The sequence below is a fragment of the Theropithecus gelada genome, chromosome 3, assembly GCF_003255815.1.
Source record: "Theropithecus gelada isolate Dixy chromosome 3, Tgel_1.0, whole genome shotgun sequence".
Classification (NCBI taxonomy): Eukaryota; Metazoa; Chordata; class Mammalia; order Primates; family Cercopithecidae; genus Theropithecus; species Theropithecus gelada.
Window position 1 is genome coordinate 147,963,459 of NC_037670.1, and position 23,693 is coordinate 147,987,151.

The 23,693-nt window shown below is 35.3% G+C and overlaps 1 protein-coding gene and 1 non-coding gene across 2 annotated transcripts in view; both read right to left on the reverse strand.

Annotated features, from left to right (window-relative positions):
* Positions 1-23,693, reverse strand: part of IQUB (IQ motif and ubiquitin domain containing) — an 85,341-nt gene that overhangs the window by 4,020 nt on the left and 57,628 nt on the right. Inside the window, exons 9-12 of the mRNA XM_025379683.1 lie at positions 18,536-18,706; positions 13,971-14,147; positions 10,487-10,735; positions 6,505-6,690 (exon numbers count right to left, since the gene is read on the reverse strand). Coding sequence (XP_025235468.1) covers positions 6,505-6,690; positions 10,487-10,735; positions 13,971-14,147; positions 18,536-18,706 — 783 coding nt within the window. The remainder of the gene's footprint in view (positions 1-6,504; positions 6,691-10,486; positions 10,736-13,970; positions 14,148-18,535; positions 18,707-23,693) is intronic.
* On the reverse strand, positions 7,106-7,212 carry LOC112621865. Its single transcript, XR_003118802.1, has one exon. It is a non-coding gene; the product is annotated as a U6 spliceosomal RNA (small nuclear RNA).

A 23,693-nucleotide genomic window follows, 5' to 3' on the forward strand; every position in this document is an offset into this window, starting at 1 on the left:
GATTGGGGTGCCTGAAAGTGAGGGGGAAAATGGAACCAAGTTGGAAAACACTCTTCAGGATATCATCCAGGAGAACTTCCCCAACCTAGTAGGGCAGGCCAACATTCAAATCCAGGAAATACAGAGAACGCCACAAAGATACTCCTCGAGAAGAGCAACTCCAAGACACATAATTGCCAGATTCACCAAAGTTGAAATGAAGGAAAAAATCTTAAGGGCAGCCAGAGAGAAAGGTCGGGTTACCCACAAAGGGAAGCCCATCAGACTCACAGCAGATCTCTCGGCAGAAACTCTACAAGCCAGAAGAGAGTGGGGGCCAATATTCAACATTCTTAAAGAAAAGAATTTTAAACCCAGAATTTCATATCCAGCCAAACTAAGTTTCATAAGTGAAGGAGAAATAAAATCCTTTACAGATAAGCAAATGCTTAGAGATTTTGTCACCACTAGGCCTGCCTTACAAGAGACCCTGAAGGAAGCACTCAACATGGAAAGGAACAACCGGTACCAGCCATCTCAAAAACATGCCAAAATGTAAAGACCATCGAGGCTAGGAAGAAACTGCATCAACTAATGAGCAAAATAACCAGTTAATATCATAATGGCAGGATCAAGTTCACACATAACAATCTTAACCTTAAATGTAAATGGACTAAATGCTCCAATTAAGAGACACAGACTGGCAAACTGGATAAAGAGTCAAGACCCATCAGTCTGCTGTATTCAGGAGACCCATCTCACACGCAGAGACATACATAGGCTCAAAATAAAGGGATGGAGGAAGATTTACCAAGCAAATGGAGAACAAAAAAAAGCGGGGGTTGCAATACTAGTCTCTGATAAAACAGACTTTAAACCATCAAAGATCAAAAGAGACAAAGAAGGCCATTACATAATGGTAAAGGGATCAATTCAACAGGAAGAGCTAACTATCCTAAATATATATGCACCCAATACAGGAGCACCCAGATTCATAAAGCAAGTCCTTAGAGACTTACAAAGAGACTTAGACTCCCATACAATAATAATGGGAGACTTCAACACTCCATTGTCAACATTAGACAGATCAACGAGACAGAAAGTTAACAAGGATATCCAGGAATTGAACTCATCTCTGCAGCAAGCAGACCTAATAGACATCTATAGAACTCTCCACCCCAAATCAACAGAATATACATTCTTCTCAGCACCACATCGTACTTATTCCAAAATTGACCACGTAATTGGAAGTAAAGCACTCCTCAGCAAATGTACAAGAACAGAAATTATAACAAACTGTCTCTCAGACCACAGTGCAATCAAACTAGAACTCAGGACTAAGAAACTCAATCAAAACCGCTCAACTACATGGAAACTGAACAACCTGCTCCTGAATGACTACTGGGTACATAACGAAATGAAGGCAGAAATAAAGATGTTCTTTGAAACCAATGAGAACAAAGATACAACATACCAGAATCTCTGGGACACATTTAAAGCAGTGTGTAGAGGGAAATTTATAGCACTAAATGCTCACAAGAGAAAGCAGGAAAGATCTAAAATTGACACTCTAACATCGCAATTAAAAGAACTAGAGAAGCAAGAGCAAACACATTCGAAAGCTAGCAGAAGGCTAGAAATAACTAAGATCAGAGCAGAACTGAAGGAGATAGAGACACAAAAAACCCTCCAAAAAATCAATGAATCCAGGAGTTGGTTTTTTGAAAAGATCAACAAAATTGACAGACCACTAGCAAGACTAATAAAGAAGAAAAGAGAGAAGAATCAAATCGACGCAATTAAAAATGAAAAAGGGGATATCACCACCGACCCCACAGAAATACAAACTACCATCAGAGAATACTATAAACACCTCTACGCAAATAAACTGGAAAACCTAGAAGAAATGGATAATTTCCTGGACACTTACACTCTTCCAAGACTAAACCAGGAAGAAGTTGAATCCCTGAATAGACCAATAGCAGGCTCTGAAATCGAGGCAACAATTAATAGCCTACCAACCAAAAAAAGTCCAGGACCAGATGGATTCACAGCTGAATTCTACCAGAGGTACAAGGAGGAGTTGGTACCATTCCTTCTGAAACTATTCCAATCAATAGAAAAAGAGGGAATCCTCCCTAACTCATTTTATGAGGCCAACATCATCCTGATACCAAAGCCTGGCAGAGATACAACAAAAAAAGAGAATTTTAGACCAATATCCCTGATGAACATCGATGCAAAAATCCTCAATAAAATACTGGCAAACCGGATTCAGCAACACATCAAAAAGCTTATCCACCATGATCAAGTGGGCTTCATCCCTGGGATGCAAGGCTGGTTCAACATTCGCAAATCAATAAACATAATCCAGCATATAAACAGAACCAAAGACAAGAACCACATGATTATTTCAATAGATGCAGAAAAGGCTTTTGACAAAATTCAACAGCCCTTCATGCTAAAAACGCTCAATAAATTCGGTATTGATGGAACGTACCTCAAAATAATAAGAGCTATTTATGACAAACCCACAGCCAATATCATACTGAATGGGCAAAAACTGGAAAAATTCCCTTTGAAAACTGGCACAAGACAGGGATGCCCTCTCTCACCACTCCTATTCAACATAGTGTTGGAAGTTCTGGCTAGGGCAATCAGGCAAGAGAAAGAAATCAAGGGTATTCAGTTAGGAAAAGAAGAAGTCAAATTGTCCCTCTTTGCAGATGACATGATTGTATATTTAGAAAACCCCATTGTCTCAGCCCAAAATCTCCTTAAGCTGATAAGCAACTTCAGCAAAGTCTCAGGATACAAAATTAATGTGCAAAAATCACAAGCATTCTTATACACTAGTAACAGACAAACAGAGAGCCAAATCATGAATGAACTTCCATTCACAATTGCTTCAAAGAGAATCAAATACCTAGGAATCCAACTTACAAGGGATGTAAAGGACCTCTTCAAGGAGAACTACAAACCACTGCTCAGTGAAATAAAAGAGGACACAAACCAATGGAAGAACATACCATGCTCATGGATAGGAAGAATCAATATCGTGAAAATGGCCATACTGCCCAAGGTAATTTATAGATTCAATGCCATCCCCATCAAGCTACCAATGAGTTTCTTCACAGAATTGGAAAAAACTGCTTTAAAGTTCATATGGAACCAAAAAAGAGCCCGCATCTCCAAGACAATCCTAAGTCAAAAGAACAAAGCTGGAGGCATCACGCTACCTGACTTCAAACTATACTACAAGGCTACAGTAACCAAAACAGCATGGTACTGGTACCAAAACAGAGATATAGACCAATGGAACAGAACAGAGTCCTCAGAAATAATACCACACATCTACAGCCATCTGATCTTTGACAAACCTGAGAGAAACAAGAAATGGGGAAAGGATTCCCTATTTAATAAATGGTGCTGGGAAAATTGGCTAGCCATAAGTAGAAAGCTGAAACTGGATCCTTTCCTTACTCCTTATACGAAAATTAATTCAAGATGGATTAGAGACTTAAATGTTAGACCTAATACCATAAAAATCCTAGAGGAAAATCTAGGTAGTACCATTCAGGACATAGGCATGGGCAAAGACTTCATGTCTAAAACACCAAAAGCAACGGCAGCAAAAGCCAAAATTGACAAATGGGATCTCATTAAACTAAAGAGCTTCTGCACAGCAAAAGAAACTACCATCAGAGTGAACAGGCAACCTACAGAATGGGAGAAAATTTTTGCAATCTACTCATCTGACAAAGGGCTAATATCCAGAACCTACAAAGAACTCCAACAAATTTACAAGAAAAAAACAAACAACCCCATCAAAAAGTGGGCAAAGGATATGAATAGACATTTCTCAAAAGAAGACATTCATACAGCCAACAAACACATGAAAAAACGCTCATCATCACTGGCCATCAGAGAAATGCAAATCAAAACCACAATGAGATACCATCTCACACCAGTTAGAATGGCGATCATTCAAAAGTCAGGAAACAACAGGTGCTGGAGAGGATGTGGAGAAATAGGAACACTTTTACACTGTTGGTGGGATTGTAAACTAGTTCAACCATTATGGAAAACAGTATGGCGATTCCTCAAGGATCTAGAACTAGATGTACCATATGACCCAGCCATCCCATTACTGGGTATATACCCAAAGGATTATAAATTATGCTGCTATAAAGACACATGCACACGTATGTTTATTGCAGCACTATTCACAATAGCAAAGACTTGGAATCAACCCAAATGTCCATCAGTGACAGATTGGATTAAGAAAATGTGGCATATATACACCATGGAATACTATGCAGCCATAAAAAAGGATGAGTTTGTGTCCTTTGTAGGGACATGGATGCAGCTGGAATCCATCATTCTTAGCAAACTATCACAAGAACAGAAAACCAAACACCGCATGTTCTCACTCATAGGTGGGAACTGAACAATGAGATCACTTGGACTCGGGAAGGGGAACATCACACACCGGGGCCTATCATGGGGAGGGGGGCGGGGGGAGGGATTGCATTGGGAGTTATACCTGATGTAAATGACGAGTTGATGGGTGCAGCACACCAACAAGGCACAAGTATACATATGTAACAAACCTGCACGTTATGCATATGTACCCTACAACTTACAGTATAATAATAATAAATAAATTAAAAAAAAAAAAACTATGTGGAAAGCTTTAAATAATGGTCTACTCAAAGCTTCCCTATGATGAGATACCATTATCTCTTTTTTATAGACAAGAAACTGGGTCATTGAGACATTCACAAATTTGTCCAATTTCTCCCAACTCATGAATGGTAAAGCTAGAATTCACAGCCAGGGCTGCTTTTATCCTCTTTACTGATTTCCACTTATTTAGCTAATCTTTCTAAAAATCTATGAAGCAAAGAGGGCAGGTTTTAATGTAAAGTTGTCAGTGACAGAGATTTGAGTAAATGGGTCAGGATTACTGATTTTAAGTCCACGATTGTTCCTACTTTGGCCAATGTGCACACAAGGAGAGATCAATCTGCTCCACTTAAAGTTCACATTAACGAAAAGTGTTTTTCCACATTTCCTATACCTGTTTCATATTAACTTTAAAGCATTTTTTAACTTCTTAAGAAAGCAAATATCTCTGAACATTAAGAAAATTCTGAAAATGTTCCATCTTTCTGCAAGACACAAACTACTCTTTAACTGGGCTGAAATTTAATAGTTAAAAGACTGTATCAGCCCAAAATCATAAAAAAGGCAAATGTTCTTCCAGTTTGTCTGGTTGCAAATCTTGGTGCCCTTTATAGAAATTCGATAAGACTGGCATTCTGAAATTAGAAATGCATGTGAATAGAACATTTAATTCGATACTGCAGTAATTTGATTAAATGCACAAAGGGAGTTGTGTGGATTAATTGAAGAAGCACTGGAATATCAGCTTTGGGAATGAACCTCAATCTCATCATGGGTCCTAGATGAAATGATATTGCTAGTATTTACTATGCTTCCTGTGGTTAAATATTTATGAGGCAGCTTAGTTTATTAAATATAAGATTTAACACAGCTTCAACTTATTGCTACCTTTTCTTTCAATCCCTAGAGTGAAATTTTCCTTAGCCTTGCTTCCTAAAACTAAAAAAATATTTAAAAACTAAAACCTTAGCTAGTTTCTTATCTTTATATTAATCACCCCTTGTTCCATGAAAAAAACAAACAGGGAATCACACTATTTTAAATGACTATTGTATTTTGTAATTTCTTTACTTTACTTAGCTGACATCTTGCATAGAATTAAAGAATGCAGAGAATCAGTATTAATTATTGGGATCCTGAACTTAGTGTAACTGGAACTCTCTAGGAACTCTTCAGGAGCCCCTCAATTTACCCATCAAAATGTTTTACAGATTGCATCATGTAAGTTACTAAAATTACAGTAAATGGCATTTAATGTTTATAGTGCTTGCTCCGCTCCTGGCAAGTTGGAAGCAAATGAAAAATGGAGCATCAGAACTACACTCCATCAGTATGATTGCCATTTAGAGCACAAAATTATGAAAAAAATTTGAGAGTTGGGTGTTTTTAAGCAGACTCATGATAATTAATCAAAGAAGGACAGATTCTGGGTTCCATAATACCTATCTGGTGGTAATGCACATTTATTCATTCAACAAATACTTAGAAACTCCACTCTGCAACAGTCAGTATTGTAGGTATCAGAGAAATAGATGTAAATAAGCTGAACAAAATCGCTGCCTTCATGGAATTTACTGTGGAATATGCTTAAACTTGCTATTAGGAGAGACTGGTATGATGTTTAGGACTTGTAATATGTTCAAATCTCTTATATATACCTTTTATTTAATCTGTGCCATATATGCCATTCATATATTTTTTTGCTGTTAATCCGTAAGTTCTGTTTCTTAATCTGATGGAAGTATTTAAGCATGGAATATATTAGAAGGCAGTCCAGTTAGCTCTAATAATTCCAATGATTAAATTAACTTCACAAATAAAATTCACCTTTCTTACCTCTTCAATACTTGTTAGGTTGAGATGAGCAGCCGCTTCATCTTTGGTAAGAAGAATACAGTTCCAGGGGGACCACTCCAGGGATTTATTCCATCTGACCATGACCAGATCACTGAGATCGTCCCAGGCACTGAGGACGGACTGGGACGCCCAGATGTTCTCTGTCAGGTACTGAATGTCTTGTAGCTGCATGTCAAAGCAAGTTTTAAAAACAATGTAGTTTAAATTCGTTTAAGATTATTATATTACTTGAGCAAATAATTAAGTTATAGAGTATTTTTAAGTGAAATATTATTCACTAGGTTTCAATGACACATAGCCCCTTATTTTTCACTAAACTTCTTCTGTTCATTTTGCCTAAACTACATTATCAGTCTCACAGTTGCGTCCCTATCTCTAAACCAGAGTAAGCAGTATAAATTTATTTCAGTATGCTAATTTTATCTTAATATAATCTTAATAATACTGTAATGTTACCATAATAAACATATGGTATTCAATGATTTTTAAAAACTCATTAAGTACCATCTTAATTTCAGGACCATTGTCGAGACCTTTTAAAACCTTTTACTGCCATTTTACAAATGAGGAAGTTGAGTTTTTTTATATGGAACACTTCACAAGTTTGCAAGTCATCCTTGTCCAAGGGCCATGCTAATCTTCACTGTATGGTTTCAGTTTCAGTATATGGGCTGCTGAAGCGAACACAGGAAGTTGAGATTTAATAAAGATAAGTAATTCACTTAGTGTTAATTAAAAGACTTGGTTGTTTCAATAAAAAAGAGGGGTAATGAAATTGTTGTTTAAAACTTTTTTAAAAATGTAAACTTTATTAGCTAAAACTCTTGGAATGACTTTTTATCATGGGGTCTGCATTATAAATTAAGAATTGCCAGAGAGGGACAAACTCAACAAAGTATAAGCATGTAAAAAGAACATTTTTTTTTTAAAGCTTCTGTGAAAAACTGTGAGAGCAGAAATATTTTCTGTAAAATGAGTAGACAAAACCTAACAATTTGCCAAAGTAAAAAACAAAAAGAACCTGTAATCATCAGCTATGACAGTATTTCATAAATTGATAATTCAATATATTAAGCTCAACTAATGCATTCTAGCTTTTACTTAATGCTAAAAAAGACAATACTCTGTACACAGCTGCTATGAAAAATAAATTTATAGACTTTTAAAATTCAATGTTTTATATATTTTACTTACATTCAAAATGCATCTTGTTTACATTTTTGTTTTTAATTTACTTGCTCAACTGTACTAATAATTTTGAAATTGTATCATACAGAATAACATGTTTATTTGCATGTAAATGTCAAATATGCACATGATAAGTGTGATTGGCAGTCTCTAAGAGCTTTCTACCTTTCAAGTAGTCATTGTACTTGAAATTTTTGCAGTAATACAGCAATACTATTGCCTATTAGGCAGTATTTGTATGCATTACAGATAAATGAGGTGACTAGTACAACACTCAAATCTCTTGTCTAAGCAGAATGTTTACTTTTTGTATATATTAGCTTTCACCTTTTCATTTTATATGACATCATGTTCACATTTAATATATGCTAATCTTTGCTGTTGTTCCCCAGATTTACTGTTTATGAGAATGTTCAAATATTCAAATTATGCCTCAAATACTATTACTGAAATAAATATTAATCAAAATTACACCAATTACAAGGGGGGAAGTTACTGGACACTCATATTTGTCTGCTAATCCTAGACATTGGAAAAGTAATATAAGAGACCAAAACCCTACACAGATACAGTATTGAAATTAAATCACATCTAATGGAGATTATCCTTATCTGAAAGGTTACAATGCTCCCCTAGAATTTTTTCATTCAATATGTGTAATGGTTGATTTTACATCAACTTGATGAGGCCACAGGATACCCAGATATTTGGTCATATGGTATTCTGGTGTTTATGTGAGGGTAGTTTTGGATGAGATAACATTTAAGTCAATAAACTGAGTAAAGCAGATTGTCTTCCATAATGTGAGTGGGCTTTATTCAATCAGTTGAAGGCCTGAATAGAACAAAGAGTTGACCCTGCCCCCAAGTAAGGAAGACTGTTCTTGCCTAATGGCCATTGAATTGAGACATTGGCTCCTCCTGGTTCTATAGCAGCCTGCTGGTCGTCAGACTTGAACTGGGCCATCAGCTGTTTAGGTTTTAGATTTACCAGCCTCCATAATTATGTGAGCAAATTCCTTGTAACAAATCTCCTTATATGTATATATATATATATATAGCATATATGTATAAAATTTCCTATTGGTTCTGTTTCTCAGGAGAAATCTGACTAATACAACATGGAATATTGAGGCAGCACTTGTTGGTGACTTATATTAAAGCCCTAGTACATATAAGATTCTCTACAAGGAAATATACATCTGTCATGTCAACAATTCCTGAATAAAAGTAGCAAATAAGAATTTAAGCTGATATAAACATCAAATTTATTAATAAAATATTCATTCTATTGGACAAAATATGTAATCATTTTAATTTGTGTTTTTCAAACTGTGGGTTGCTACCTCTTGGGTGATACCAAAGTTTTCCAAATGGAAATTAGAATAAGTAGACTGAGACTGAATAGAAAACATCAGAGTGCATCCATAGGGGTAAAGATAAACATTATTTTGGAAACTCTTATTTCTGAGGCAGAACAGCATGTGTTTACATGTATGGATTCTGGGACTCAAACTGCCTAGTTTTCAATCTTGGTGCTGGTACTTAGTAGCGTAAACTTGGACAAGTTTGTTAACTGCTCAGTGCTTCACTTTCCTCATCTGCAGAATAGAAATAAGGCTATTTTGATGGGAATTTTGTGCTGATTAACTCAATAAAGTATGTAAAGCCATATAGGTACTGAGTATTGAGAATTATGCATGCCTATATCAGGTTGTCATAAAAATACATTTTTACTGTAGATTGAGATTTAAGAGTTTGAAAGCTACTGATTTAGAAGAATTTTTTAACAAAGCACATCACATTTGGTACCTGTTTTTAAATCTCTATAAAGTTTTCTATTCATAGTAGTGCCTATTTTCCTATTTGGTATTAAACACAGTTTAGTTCATTTTAATTAATAACTTTAATTTACAGAAAATTTGCCCTTATTTGACAGTCTGTGAACACAAATATCATTAATGAGGTGAATAGTGCACTATAATATACTTTTATTAATAAGTGGCTCATGTTGGGTAGTCATATCAACAACAAGTAAGTCCTTCTCTTTTCTCACTCCCTTACATAAGTCCAAACAGTGTCAGGAATTTGTTTGTATTTTGTAGAGACACAGACTATCCTCTGACCTAAACAACCCAGTAGAAGTCATGGAATAACCAAAGAGACCAAAGTAGTGGTTAAGTTAGGAATTCAGGTCAGAGTTCTTGATCTCACAGGCTCCACCCTCTCACAGAGCTAGGAGAAGTTCTTAAGAGAAGCAGATTGCGGATAGGGTCAATGATCCAATGCAATGATTCATCCAAAAGAACTCTGGCCAGAAATTTTCCAGTTGTGTGGTATCATACCAACACTTTACATAGACAAGTATCAAAGTCTTTCCCTAAGGTGTTTTTTTTTTTTTTTAAACTTTCTATAAGCCTTAGCTTTCACTTTTGGTGTTATTTACCATTATGGTCACATTCGGTTTACACTAATTAGTACTGTTATTCATAAACACTAGTATGTGTATATGTAACATCAGTTTCTGTAAGAGTCATTCATTCATTCAACAAATATTGAGGGCCTTAAATAAAAACTTGGTACTGTATTAGGTTATAGAGGTATAATGGTGAGCAGGAGGAATAAAAAGCATACTCCTGCCCTTACAGAGCTTACAGTCTAGTGGAATAGAGAGTCATTAAACAATCACACACACACACACAAACACGCATAAGATTGCAAGACAGCCTCCTTGACAGGCTTCAGCTATAATTGGCACCCCTTATTGACCATACCTGCATCAAGAAAGCAATTTTAGAATCATCTTCATAATCAGCTTCTGTAAAGTAGAGCTGTTGAAGTAAACATTTGTACTTCAAAAATGATTCTCGTTTTTGAGCCTCATTCTCAAGGCTAATGCAGTTACGACACCGGTATATGCGGCGTGAGGTGGATGATATAGAAAACTCTGTAGAAGGCAAATAAAGCTGGCAACTGTGGCAAAAGTAAATCTTTTTATAAAATTTCAATGGGTCTTGAGGGACCTAAATAGTAAAAAAAATAAATAAATAAATAAGCCAGGCCAGGCCAAATATGATCCTAACCAATAGAAGCATCAAGGGCTAACTTATCTTAGAATGAGATTAAAAAAAAAACAGTTGGCTAATTTCCAAAATTATATTTTCCCTTAACTTCTTATTCTATAGAAAATCTAAATTTCAAGCAGTATTTATTCATCCTGCCAAAATACTGAAAATCTGTTATTCATCAATTCTTAGATATTCGTTGTAAAATCACTTAGAAAATTAATTGACTGAAAAAAATAGTAGGAAGAGGCTTTTTATTGTTAAGAAAAGTTTAGATTTTTTTCAGTTCTACATTAGTTATTCCTATAGGCAATAGCTAGATTCACATATAAGTAAAAACCCACTAAACCAATTGTTCTTCTCGTTTAATTTATCTTCAAAATAAATTTGGATTAGTTCAAATGATTAATTTTCAAAGTTTGAAATTCTATGTCTAAAACAATAGACAGAGAGTAATTCTATCAACAAAATAATCAATCCAATCATTCACTATGGGCTAAAAATTCACTATTCACTATGGGCATGAATGAATGAGTGAACTGTGAACATCTCAACACAAACTGAATCAAGATGTATATAAGCCAGTCTTTCCTAATTTATGGTACATCAGTACCTCTGGCTTCCATGAAAGTAAAGATCAAGCAACAGAGTTTGCATGTGATATATAAGACTTTCCAAAAATATTTTTATAAAGAAGGAAATAGACATCAATGTTCTATAAATCTATAAATTTTTTCTCTTACTCAATGTAGATTTAAAATATTTACCATTATAATCCCTTCCAATGTTTTACTTTGTTCTGAACATCTGTTACCTTTCTGCACCTTCCCTTCTACTCTGCCTTACTTTTCCTAAACGCTCCATCTTCCTGAAGGGTAATATTCTTTAAAAACTTCATTGTCCCTTGTCTTGTAATTTTGGGAGATAAGACAATATGTAAATTTAAAAGGTAGTCAATTCTTCGAGAGAAAAGAAGAGTGATCTGGGGTATATGGATCAAAGATCCAGAAGACAACTTATCTGGTTTATTTTCTTATTCTGAGATTTACACATTTTGTTTATCTTAAATGATTATTTTATCTTCATGCCTCCTATGCATTAAATTAGCAAATACATCAGTCAACCTCATGAAAACACGTTAGCACACCTCTCCATTATAGATGGAGCATTTATTATAATGCCATGGAAAGATATTCTCTACCCATCTGAAATTGTGCAAGAAAAAAAAAAACTCATTCTCATTATTATTATGATGACAGAGGGCTCCATTTAAGCTGCAGAATTTAACACTATGCATTCTCCAGAGTACACTGGGTACTTCATGCTGGCCTACTCCCAAAAAGTGGTTGTGGGGGTAGTGGTGTTCCTTCAAATTCTTCTCCCACTATGCAAACTAAAAATGTGCAAATGAGCCATTCCTTTTTAAAGCCAGTAACGTTTAAATCCAGCCAGTAGTTTAAGATATTAAAGAGTATATTCCCCCCAAAAAAGAAGTACAGGATAATCCATAGGTGTGTCCTAGATTCAAGAACAAACTTTAAACCCTTTATCTTAATTAATATATTTATCACATACCGCAGGCAGAAACGCAACATGGTGCAGTCAGTTTGGAAAAATAATGTTTAGTAGTCTCTTTTTAAAGTAAACATGCATTTACCATGTGATTCAATATGCCACTTTCTAGGAATTTACCCCAAAACAATCAATTTACCCAAAAACTCATATCTAGTACTTATAATGACTTTATTCATAAAAGACCAAAACTCTAAACAATCCAAATGTCCTACAACTGTGAATGGATTTTTAAAGACTTCTTGTATATCCATATATTAGAATATTTTTCGGCTATAAAAACAAACCACTGACACACTCAAAAACATGGGTGAATCTCAAATGCAATATGCTAAGTGAAAGAAGTCAGTCTCAAAAGACTACATATAGTATGAATCCATTTATATGACCTTCTGAAATAGATAAAACTATAAAAATAAAATACATATCAGTGTTTGCCAAGGATCGGGAAGTTAGGGAAAGGGCTGACTACAAAGTGGCAGCATGAGAGAATTCTGGGGGATGATAGGACCATTTCTTATTTTGACTGTGCTACTGGTTATATGACTCTATACATTTTTCAGAACTTACCAAAAAGAGTACATTTTACCAAAGGTAAAATTTAAAAATAAATAAAACTATATAACATTATGTAAAGTTGTAGAAACTCTATCAATTGTATTACTCCAAATATAAACCGAATAAGTCTACAGAGAAAGAAGGTGGCTCAGACAAATGAAATACTGGTTTGAATAAGAAATAATATAATGGGAACTTTTTCTCTTGGACTTTTGTTATATTTTAATATTTTTGCAATACAATCAGGTTTTAAAAAATCAATTTGAAAAATATAAAAATTAAACAGTATTTATTCTTCTAGAAGTCTTGACTAAATATGAGATTTTGTTTTTTCAAAAAAGCTAAAGATGTTTAGTCAGCTTTTTAAGTAAATTTTAACTGAATATAATCATTGAAATAAAACTATAATTCTCTGACAACATTCTCCACCCCAAGAGTTTTACTAATAGTGTTTTAAATAGCTCTGCACAGTAAGAAGGCAATGAAAATTCCCACAGAAGCCTAACGACGTTGGAGTTGGAGAAGATAGTGTAATTCAAATACATTACATTTGAAGTTCTCTCAGAAGATCCATATGGATCTGTTCAGTAATAACTATAACTATGTGATAAGTGTTTTAAGGAACACAGACAAGGTATAACAGAATCTCAGAAAAAAACAATTTAACTCCCTGTGACGCCTCATGAAGGAGAAGAGATGAGAGTTGAGTCTTAGAAAATGAAGAGGAATTGGCTGGGTAAATAGTGAATGGTTCCAGGGGAAACCAACAGTATGTACAAAGCCATGGAGGTGTGAAAAATCATAATACATTCAACATAATGCAATATGCAGTTGGAAAGTTGGTGAAGATATTAGGAAATAATTGAAAGTTGGAAATACTCAGAAGTCAAGTGAGTAAGTGTAGTTTACCAACATACAAAATAATCATTCAAAGGAGATACCACCAATAAGATGGTATTCCACATAGACTCCAAGGAAAGTGTTAAAGCAAAACTTGAATATACTTCAATTTACTATACCACATCTTAGGATTTTGAAAATGGAATATAAAGAAGTAGAATACCTTAAGGTATTTTGCAACTTCAGGATTAAACAGAGGTGTTTTGATATAATGAAAAAAGAGTGTCGCAATTCTTTTTCTGAGTCCTTCAAGGTTATGATGTTTGACTCCTCTCATCATAAGGTCAACCTCTCTGTCAATCAATTCTAGAATTTCCTGAGTTAGTTTACATTCATGTTCCTACACAAAACACAAAAATATATGGTATAAAATTTTACAAATCACTAAGTTCATTTTCAAATTGCCACCGAAACAAACCAAAATCTACATTCCAAAAGAAATGAAACATTGCCAATAGGAATATAAATTGGCAAAACTAATTTGGAAAAAAATCGGTATATCCGACACACTAGAGTTAAATATATGCCAAATCTATGACCCAGGAATTCTACTCTTAGGTGCTTTAAAGAAATGTGCATGTAGAGCTCTACTGTTCATATTAACTGAAAATTAGAAACAGCCAATAGTCCATAAATAGATTACATTAATAAATTACAGCTTATTTACACAATAAATTAATATATGGAAATAAATGAACTATAGCTATAGTTCATTTTTTGTTGTATATATAGCTATATACAACAAAAACTTAAATATTACAAATTAATTTTAAGCAAAATACTGCAAGTATAAAATAACAGATATAGTACAATTCTGTCAAATAAAATTCAAGAATAAGCAACACTAAATCATATTATTTACATATTTATACAGAGGTGGTAAAACTATGAAGAAAAATCAAGAAAATGACTACCACGAAAGTCAGTATGATAGTTACTTCTAGGAGATGACAGGAGGAATTGGAAAAGAGGACACCAGAAACATTGACAACATCCTGTTTAATATTTGTTAAACTGTACGTATATATTTTATTCACTTTTCTGCCTATTTATTATAGGTCACAATATTTTTTATAAAGTAATATAAATGAGTGTGGTTGGATGAAAAAGCCACAAGTAATAAAGTGATTAATGTAGAAGTATTTATTAGGTCCTCCAATTGCCCAAGGGAAAACTGGAAGATACACAGCTTGAATGAAGGAGTCAGAAGATAAAGTCATTCATTGTAAAATAACGCTCTTCTGTACTTTGTACTACATGGTTGGTAAGGCTAATATGAGAGTCTGCATCAGTGGTCCTTTACCCTGGAGGCACTTTAGAAGGACCTCAGGGAGATTTAAAAAAATTTTAATATTGTCCTCATACCTGAGGAGCTAATTTAACTGCTCTAAAGTGGGGCCTAGATTTATACTCATTTATGCTCATATTCATTCATGCTGTCCCTCTTGCAGGCTCTCCAGGTGATTCTAATATGCACTGAGGTTTAAAATTCACTGGTCTGTATTAGTAACTACTATCAAAATAACACCTATTATTTATTGAGGCCCCCCTCTTTGTAAGGCACTATATTAAGTTTTTATATTTATATATGTGTGTATATATATATACACATACATGTAGATACACACATACATATTCTCAAAGTAACTAATTTTACAAATGACAAAACTGATTTTCATAAGAAATATTAACTTATTTTAAGGTTGTGCAGCCATAAATGAAGAGTCAGAATTTGAGTTGTGCTTAAAGACTTTAACCCTCCATCAAAATATTTTCAAGTAAATGTATACATGAATATTTCATACTAAACATAGTAAGATATGCATGATTTGCCTTTTATGAGTCCATCCTTTGGCCTTTTTATTACTGGTCCTAATTATGTCAGGATTTATATTATATTCCCTATGCACTCTCTTTTTGCCAATCTGGTCTTTTTACTGCCCTCTGTAAGTATCATGTTTATTTCCTACCTCTGGACCTATTGCTTCTCCCTCCCTACCTATCTCTTATCTTTCAAGGTTGGTCACTATACAAACATCTTTGAAAAGGTAGTCCAGAAAAAAAGGCAGTCAATGCCTCTGCTGGTAAGAAATGCAAGATATCTATGGAGATCTCCCAGGAAGAACCATTTACCCAATTATTTAATGTGTTTTAAGAGTTTTGTGTGCCTTGGGGGACAGACACATAAACTCATCAACAGAAAGAGTGTTCTTTACAGTTAGGAGTACAGAAACCTACACAGAATATCAAAATGTTATGCTTATGAAATTCTCAGGTTTGTAATCATGTAGCTCACTTAGATGGACCTAAATATGGCTGACAGTTTTCAGTTGTTACATATAGTGAACCACTGATTTTCACTACAATATCTATGCCTGTATGTTCTGGCAATCTGGGCCATATTGATGACCAAAACAGACTGACCATGCAGTTATCTAATCCATTGCTTATGTATAAACTTTAATTAATACAGATGATCACTCAGAAACAACCTATATTTCTGTGCTATACTGAACAAGCATCTGCCAAGTGTTTTATTAACTTGAGAACTCAAAAGCACATTTCAGAACCCAAATACTTTTTACCTGTATTGCCCACTTATTACATAAGCTTACATTAAATATTGAGCTTACATTATGGTCAGGATAAATTAAATAAAATAATGTAAATTATTTAATTTGGGCTATAAAATGCAAGAGCTATACCAATGGTCCTAATAACAGTAGAGTTTCCCCCTTTAATTAGAAATATAGAAAACATATTCATTGTAATGAAAGTTCGAGTGTGTTGCCCAGATCAGCCCTACTTCAGCACTGAAGGAGACGCTCAACGGCAAGTTGTGGTAGCTGACAGCCCTCCACTGAGCCTCTCTCTGAGAATTCCCTGTGCTGAAGAGAGCCATATGGCCTAAAGATAGACAGTTACCATCAGCTGAAAACAAACTGCCTCATCTAAGGTCATATTTCTTCTCAGGGACATCGTGAATCAAATGACTAATTGCTGTGGCAGTATAGAGACCCATGATCCTGTGAGAGTCTGGGGTATGTGAAAACAAAAACTAAATCAAGTCTTCGCCCAGGTCCAGCTCATAATGGATCTACTGGGTTCAAAGGGCCACCCAGTATTCATTTCCCTAGTCCTTGAATATATAACTGTAATAGAATACTTGGTAGTTGGCACAGCCTCACTACCCTTGATTTCTGGACCTGTGGAGTAAGAGCTATCATGATGAGGAAAACCAAGTGGAAGCCCCTGAAACTGCCCTAGCCTGGGAACAGAGGAGGTGAAAGTAAAAATGGCCCCACTTACTACTTGGGAAATTTTTGCTTCCTGCCGTAACTCTGGACTCTTTAAGTTTACAGGTCCTAATTCCTGGAGGAAAAATTCGTCTAATGTAAGACATAGTGCAAGTCCTATTAAACTCCGAGCTACAACTAATGCCTAAGCTCTGCAGGCCAAGAGACCTGTGGGCAAGGCAAGTGTTTCCTTAGTTATAGAGGTAACTGACTCTGATCTTCAAAAGCAATGGTGCAGTTATTACCCAATAGGGACAGAGAAGAATATGTTTGGCACCCAGGTAGTGGGCATTTCTTGGTATATCTTTGCCTGATTTTGACAGTAAATGGAAGTCTGGTAGCCTCAGCCTGAGAAAAGCAGAGTGACCTGTGGTTCAGACCTCTCAAGCTGCAAGTCACTCCAAAAAGTAGACCAACTGGACCTGTCAAGGTGCTAGTTCAGGGAGAAGGAAATCTAAAATAGATAGTAGAGGAAGGAAACAGTGAGCATCTCCTGTGGCCTTAAAGCCAATGACTACACTAGGGGCTGCAGTTTTTCTTATTAACCTTGCTTTGGGGCCTAGCTAAATCCGGAGGAGCTAATCCTAAAACCTACAACATGAAGTGGATCCAGGCAACAGTATGTGTATTCTCCCCATCCTGGTAGATTGTTGGCTGACAACTCTCAAGTGAGGCTCTTTCTGAGAACTGCTCTCTAATAAAGAAAGTTATCTCATCCAAAGTCATGCCCTTCTGGCGGCAGCCCATCCAATAAATGGTCAAAGTGGGAGTAAACTGTCCTGCCTCAATTCAGGACAACTCTGGATGGCCTTTAAAGTTTCAGAATTCCCCGTGACACTGGTTGAAGTCATTGTTGAGAATCCACCACAATTTAATTTCTCTATCCTGCCAATTCTGATTTCTCTACTGCCTCACAGGAATTATCCCTGATAGCACTCTCCAACAAACTTCCTAAATATAAAACCCATCTCTGAGTTTGTTTCTTGTTTCTTGGGAAAATTTGATCTGTGACATCCACTAACCTTGTTTTCATTAAAAGTAGGATTAAGAACACAGAAAATCAATAACTGACGAGAAAAAAGATAAAAATACAATGGAGCTGCTTTAAAACTGCTAAAAATCCATTTTTCACTGAAAAATGTCAAAATATGTAAATAATTGCTGTTTATGTAATTATTAATCTCATGCTATACTGCATATATTTTCATTCATTGCATAAAGATATATTTACATTCATTACAGTATATTTACATTTATTATGTATTATAACATATTTCGAGAACTTTTAGGTAAATATTAATGAATAAACCACAACCTTCCCAAATTATACCAAAACAATTCTTAATGTAAAACACTTTACTTGTTTTAGTATTTTGTTAATTTTTTTATTGATAGTGAACTCTACCCCCAAACTAAGAGAAAGTTAACATACCGTTACCGTGTGTTTAAGAGTTAAGAGCACATCCAGCCTCTCATCTTGAGAGATATTTTTCAGCATGATGCACTTATAGATATTTTGCAGCTCTCTGGCTCTGATGGTGAACTGCGTGTCCATCTCAATTGTTTTGCCATTAGGGGTTCTCCATATCTTTGGAGCTGAACACTTAAAAATAATATTATGTTTATAACTATCAGTTAATTAGAAACTACAAATAACAATTTTGCTCCTTCTACTAAAAGTCTACCTTAATATCATGTGCTTTATAACTAGAGTATCACTAAAGCTTAAGAAAATTAATTTAAGAATTTATAGATCAGGCAAAAGTAAAATATTTTAGGAAAAAAACAAATATGAAAGAGTTATTCAGTGTGTAGAAGTTCATACACTTCTACAATATTCAGGATTTGCTACTAGTCTTTATGTTGAATTGTTTGAGAGATGTATGGAATTACTCCTTAACCCCCTGAGGACAATTATCTGCTTGGTTCAATTATATTGAGTGTATATAAATGTCTTGATCCTGCCTTGCCAATTGAAGATAACTTTTGTAGAGTAATTATGACAATCCTCAATATATTTAGACCTAAAGATATACCAAAAAGGGACTCTGTGAGTTACGGTTTAATGTCCTATAAAAATACTTCTATAACAAGTTCAAAATTCTTCTCAAAGCAGATGTCCATAGTGAAAGAGCTATATTACTATATTAGCAGTGCTGGGCTGTGGTTCCTGCCTCCCTGATGCTGGCTAAGATTCTCACTTCCTATTTCCAAATCTAGCTTAGTGTCTCCCAACCTAGCCCACCTCCTAAATGAAGGGCCAAAAATGAAGTTCACTTGCCCTGAAGCTCATCTGAGGACTCCCAGGCTAAGAATTCAGAGATTAGAGACAGGAGGTGAAATTAGTCCTCTATCGACTCAGGAAACACAGGATAATCTTTAATGATGGTACCTCTGTGTTTGCCACTGCTTCTGTTCCCTCTGACAGGGACATTCAGAGGAGATGCATTCACCCAGAAATTTCACAGTGAAAACTTACTCTCTATTAGCTCCTCTACTTTAGGGTACAAAGCTGCTCAGTTTCTTTCCCTAATGATAAATTTTCAGAAACAAGACTATGTTGATCATGACAACTCTTCAAATGTTGGATGTTTTTGTAAGTTAACTGTAGTTGCTCTGGTGTCCTTGTAGCCCAATTTATGCCGTACTTGCAACCATTTAAATCTTAGATGTGATCTAACATAAGGTTTAAATGGAAGCTCTATGTATTGGAACAGATCATCAGGAATGTGGACTAACCAAATAGAGACATTATATAAAACTGTATTAAAATGACAGCATCAGGAGGAAATTTTAGTTGTAACATCAATTTACATCTAATTTTTTACATTCACATTAGCTAAATCACATTGAGAACTGCAAAGCTACCTGGTAAAAACAACTATATTTGATATATTCTCAAAGCAATGGCATCATATTCAGAGCAAAGCCAAAATGTTATTCAGAGGTAGGAATCTTCATTAGAAACTTTAGATTCTCAGCTCTAGTTTTAATCCAGTAAATGAGAAGCTGCAGCCCTATAATTAATTTATATTGTTACAGCATAAATTTAATATTAAATAATGTATTATCAGACTGATATAATTAAGATTGATTAAAAGCTTATAAGGAAAATAGCTCAATAATAAAATATTTTATCATTCAGTTATTATCACTTAGAAATAAAATAATTTTTAAATGCATTTAGCCTTATTTTGGGTAGGCCTCAGAGTGTTATTGAAGTTTGATGCTTATTTAAAGCTCTTTTTAAAAAGTTTTTAAAGGCTAGGTCTAAGTTTCATGTTGTAATATTCGAAAGTCTAACCAATGTCTTAATCTTTGCATATAATTTTCCTCAGGTTTTCTCTACTAAATGCAATTCCTTTTCTTCCAGTAATTTGGACAACACCTTTTGATCTGCAGGGTGGTAAATTATTTCATTTGTAATAATTCAAATATAATGACCTTTCTATGAAACGCCTACTTTACCTATCACATTGTATTTTTCAGTTGATAGACGGACTTAACTCTACCTTCCCCCCAGGTTTGTAGCCCTAACAAATATAGCATAATGTGGTTAGATCTTGGTTTCCAAATATATTCTTCATCTAAGTCCTTTCCACTTTTCAATTTTGCACTTAAACCCTACCTCTTCCGTAAAGATTCCTCTAACTACTATGGTTTGAAACAATTATATCACTTGTACATGAAATCCTATTGTACTTATAAAAACACACAAACAGAAGTATACATTGTCTCTATTTTAGTGACTAGAGGCAGTGAAATTTGGATCCAAATTGCTTTATAATTGTTTTATGTTTGCTAATTCCATTTCTCCCAAAAGAGTATGAGAAATAAATTTCTCAGCCGGGCACGGTGGCTCACACATGTAATTTCAACACTTTGGGAGGCCAAAGTGGGCAGATTACTTGAGGTCAGGAGTTCGGGACCAGCCTGGCCAACATGGTGATAACCCATCTCTACTAAAAACACAAAATTTAGCAGAGTGCAGTGGCACTCACCTGTAATCCCAGCTACTTGTGAGGCTGAGGCAGGAGAATTGCTTCAACCCAGAAGGTGGAAGTTGGAGTGAGCCAAGATTGCGCCACTGCACTCCAGCCTGGGCAACAGTGCAAGACCCAGAAAGAATGAAGGAAAGGAAAGGGCAAGGGCAAGGGCAAGGGCAAGGGCAAGAGCAAGGGCAAAGGCAAAGGCAAAGGCAAGGAAAGGAAAGGAAGGAAAGACACAAAGGAAAGAAAGAAAGGAAAGAAGAAAGAAGGAAGGAAGGAAGGAAGGAGAGAGAGAGGGAGGGAGAGAGGAAAGAAATTTCTCATGTAGTTCTATATATCTCACAGTGTCTACAGTACTCTCATTCATTCAACAAATACTTACTGTGTTTACTATATATTAATCAATGTATTAGGCACTGAGTAGAAAAAATACTACTCTGGTTTCAAGAATTCTCAAATCTCATGGGATGGAAGGGTAGGAAAATAAGTAATTAGAAAAAAAAGATGAGTACGCTGGATGACTGTAGATAAATAGGTATCTGTGGGTTGCTATGAAGCACTTAACTGGTAAAAAGAAAGTATCTAAGATGGAATCTGAAGAATAACTAGGAGTTAGCCAGATTAAGGGGAACTGAGTGATACAATCAAAGAATCCTAGATTTGAAGTTCAAGTTCCCTAGAGTTGGCACTGAAAAGATATTTAAAAATCTGTTCAGCAACGCTGTTTTTATACTTAGATGTATTTCTGCCAACACAGATAACTTGATCTTCAAGGCTAGGCTTTTTTGATTTCAGGGTTTAAGGTGTTTTCTACTCTGACACAGGAAAAATGTCAACTTTGCTTATTTCTCTTCCCTATTTCCTTTTTTCTTTGAAAGCTTTGGCTGTGATAAGAGATATACAACAATCATGTGCTTAAATTGCTTCAGAAAATAGGAGTATAATAAATTCCATTTAGCTGCCAACAAATGAGACAGCACAGAGCCTGGAAGAGAGGAACAGAAGAACAGCAGGAAGACACATTTCAGGGAAAGGAAGGTGAAGAAATAACAAGAACCTTGAGAGCAGCAGGCTTCCACAGAAAAGAAGAAATGACTGCACTAGGAGAGTAGGTATTTTCTTCCTCCTAAATTGATTCTCAAGCCCCTAAGGACACAAATTAAGAATAGCCCTAACTCCCCACAGAAGCTACTGTATAGTGATCAACTTTTCTTTTACACAGCACAGGGGTTTTGCTCAGCTATAGCAGCGCCCTTACTTCATGCAGTGTTCAGAAAGAGGCAGTGGCATTTTCCTGCCCCACTAACTGTTAGCTACCTGGGTATGGAGAAAAACCATTGAAAAGACACAGCTAATGTGGATTGCAGTTTTTTAAGCCTGTGATTGTGAATAGTGTACAAATCAACGGGCATCAAATAAATAAATGGCCTTGACTCAAGGAAAAATATCTTACAGAAATTCAAATGGTCTGTTTACACAGTTTGGGTAAATAACACTCAAAGATATACTAGAAACCAGCTGATGATTTTTGATTCAAACTTCTTAACCTGAATTTCTTCACCTCTGTCAAGCTCTCTGAGTTTTTTTGTTTTTTCGTTTTTTGCTTTTCTGACGGAGTCTCACTCTGTTGCCCAGGCTGGAGTGCAATGGTGCAATCTCGGCTCACTGTAGCTTCCACCTCCCAGGTTCAAGTGATTCTCCTGCCTCAGCCTCCCAAGTAGCTGGGATTACAGGCACCCACCACAACGCCTGGGTTTTTTTTTTTTTTTTTTTTTTTTTTTTGTAGTTTTAGTAGAGACGTGGTTTCACCATGTTGGTTGGGCTGGTCTCAAACTCCTGACCTTGTGATCCACTTGCCTCGGCCTCCCAAAGTTTTGGGATTACAGGCGCGAGCCACCATGCCCAGTCAAGTTTTTAATATTTGATACCCTGTGGAAGTCAATGCTTGGTGGGTTAAAATTACTAATTATATAATGCTTTTAAAAATCTTTAGAGTTAGCCTTTTATTATGAATGAGGACTTAGTATACAGTCTATTATAATCTATTAGTTCAATGCTTTGACTGGACAAATTTAAGACTGTGTCACTCATTATTCAGAGACATTCTATGTTCAGGACAAAAGAATTAAAGATAAAATATTGGTTCAATAAACCACACAGTATTTGGACTCAAAAAAGTGAAACTGAAAGTAAAATATAAAATTGTATTCTCCAAAGTTATTTCCAAATTAAAGGAAAGTAAATGTTTCTCTGGATGTATCTGCATATTGTGGTGTTAAATGTAGATCTTCAAATTCACATATGGCACTCGCTGTTTGTTAATTTTGACATGCGAAAAAACTCTGACCTTGTCTACTTTCAGGGATTAATTATAAGCTATCTTTTCTTAAAAATCAAAAACTTTGGCCATACTGCCCAAGGTAATTTATAGATTCAATGCCATCCCCATCAAGCTACCAATAAGTTTCTTCAAAGAATTGGAAAAAAACTGCTTTAAAGTTCATATGGAACCAAAAAAGAGCCCGCATCTCCAAGACAATCCTAAGTCAAAAGAACAAAGCTGGAGGCATCACGCTACCTGACTTCAAACTATACTACAAG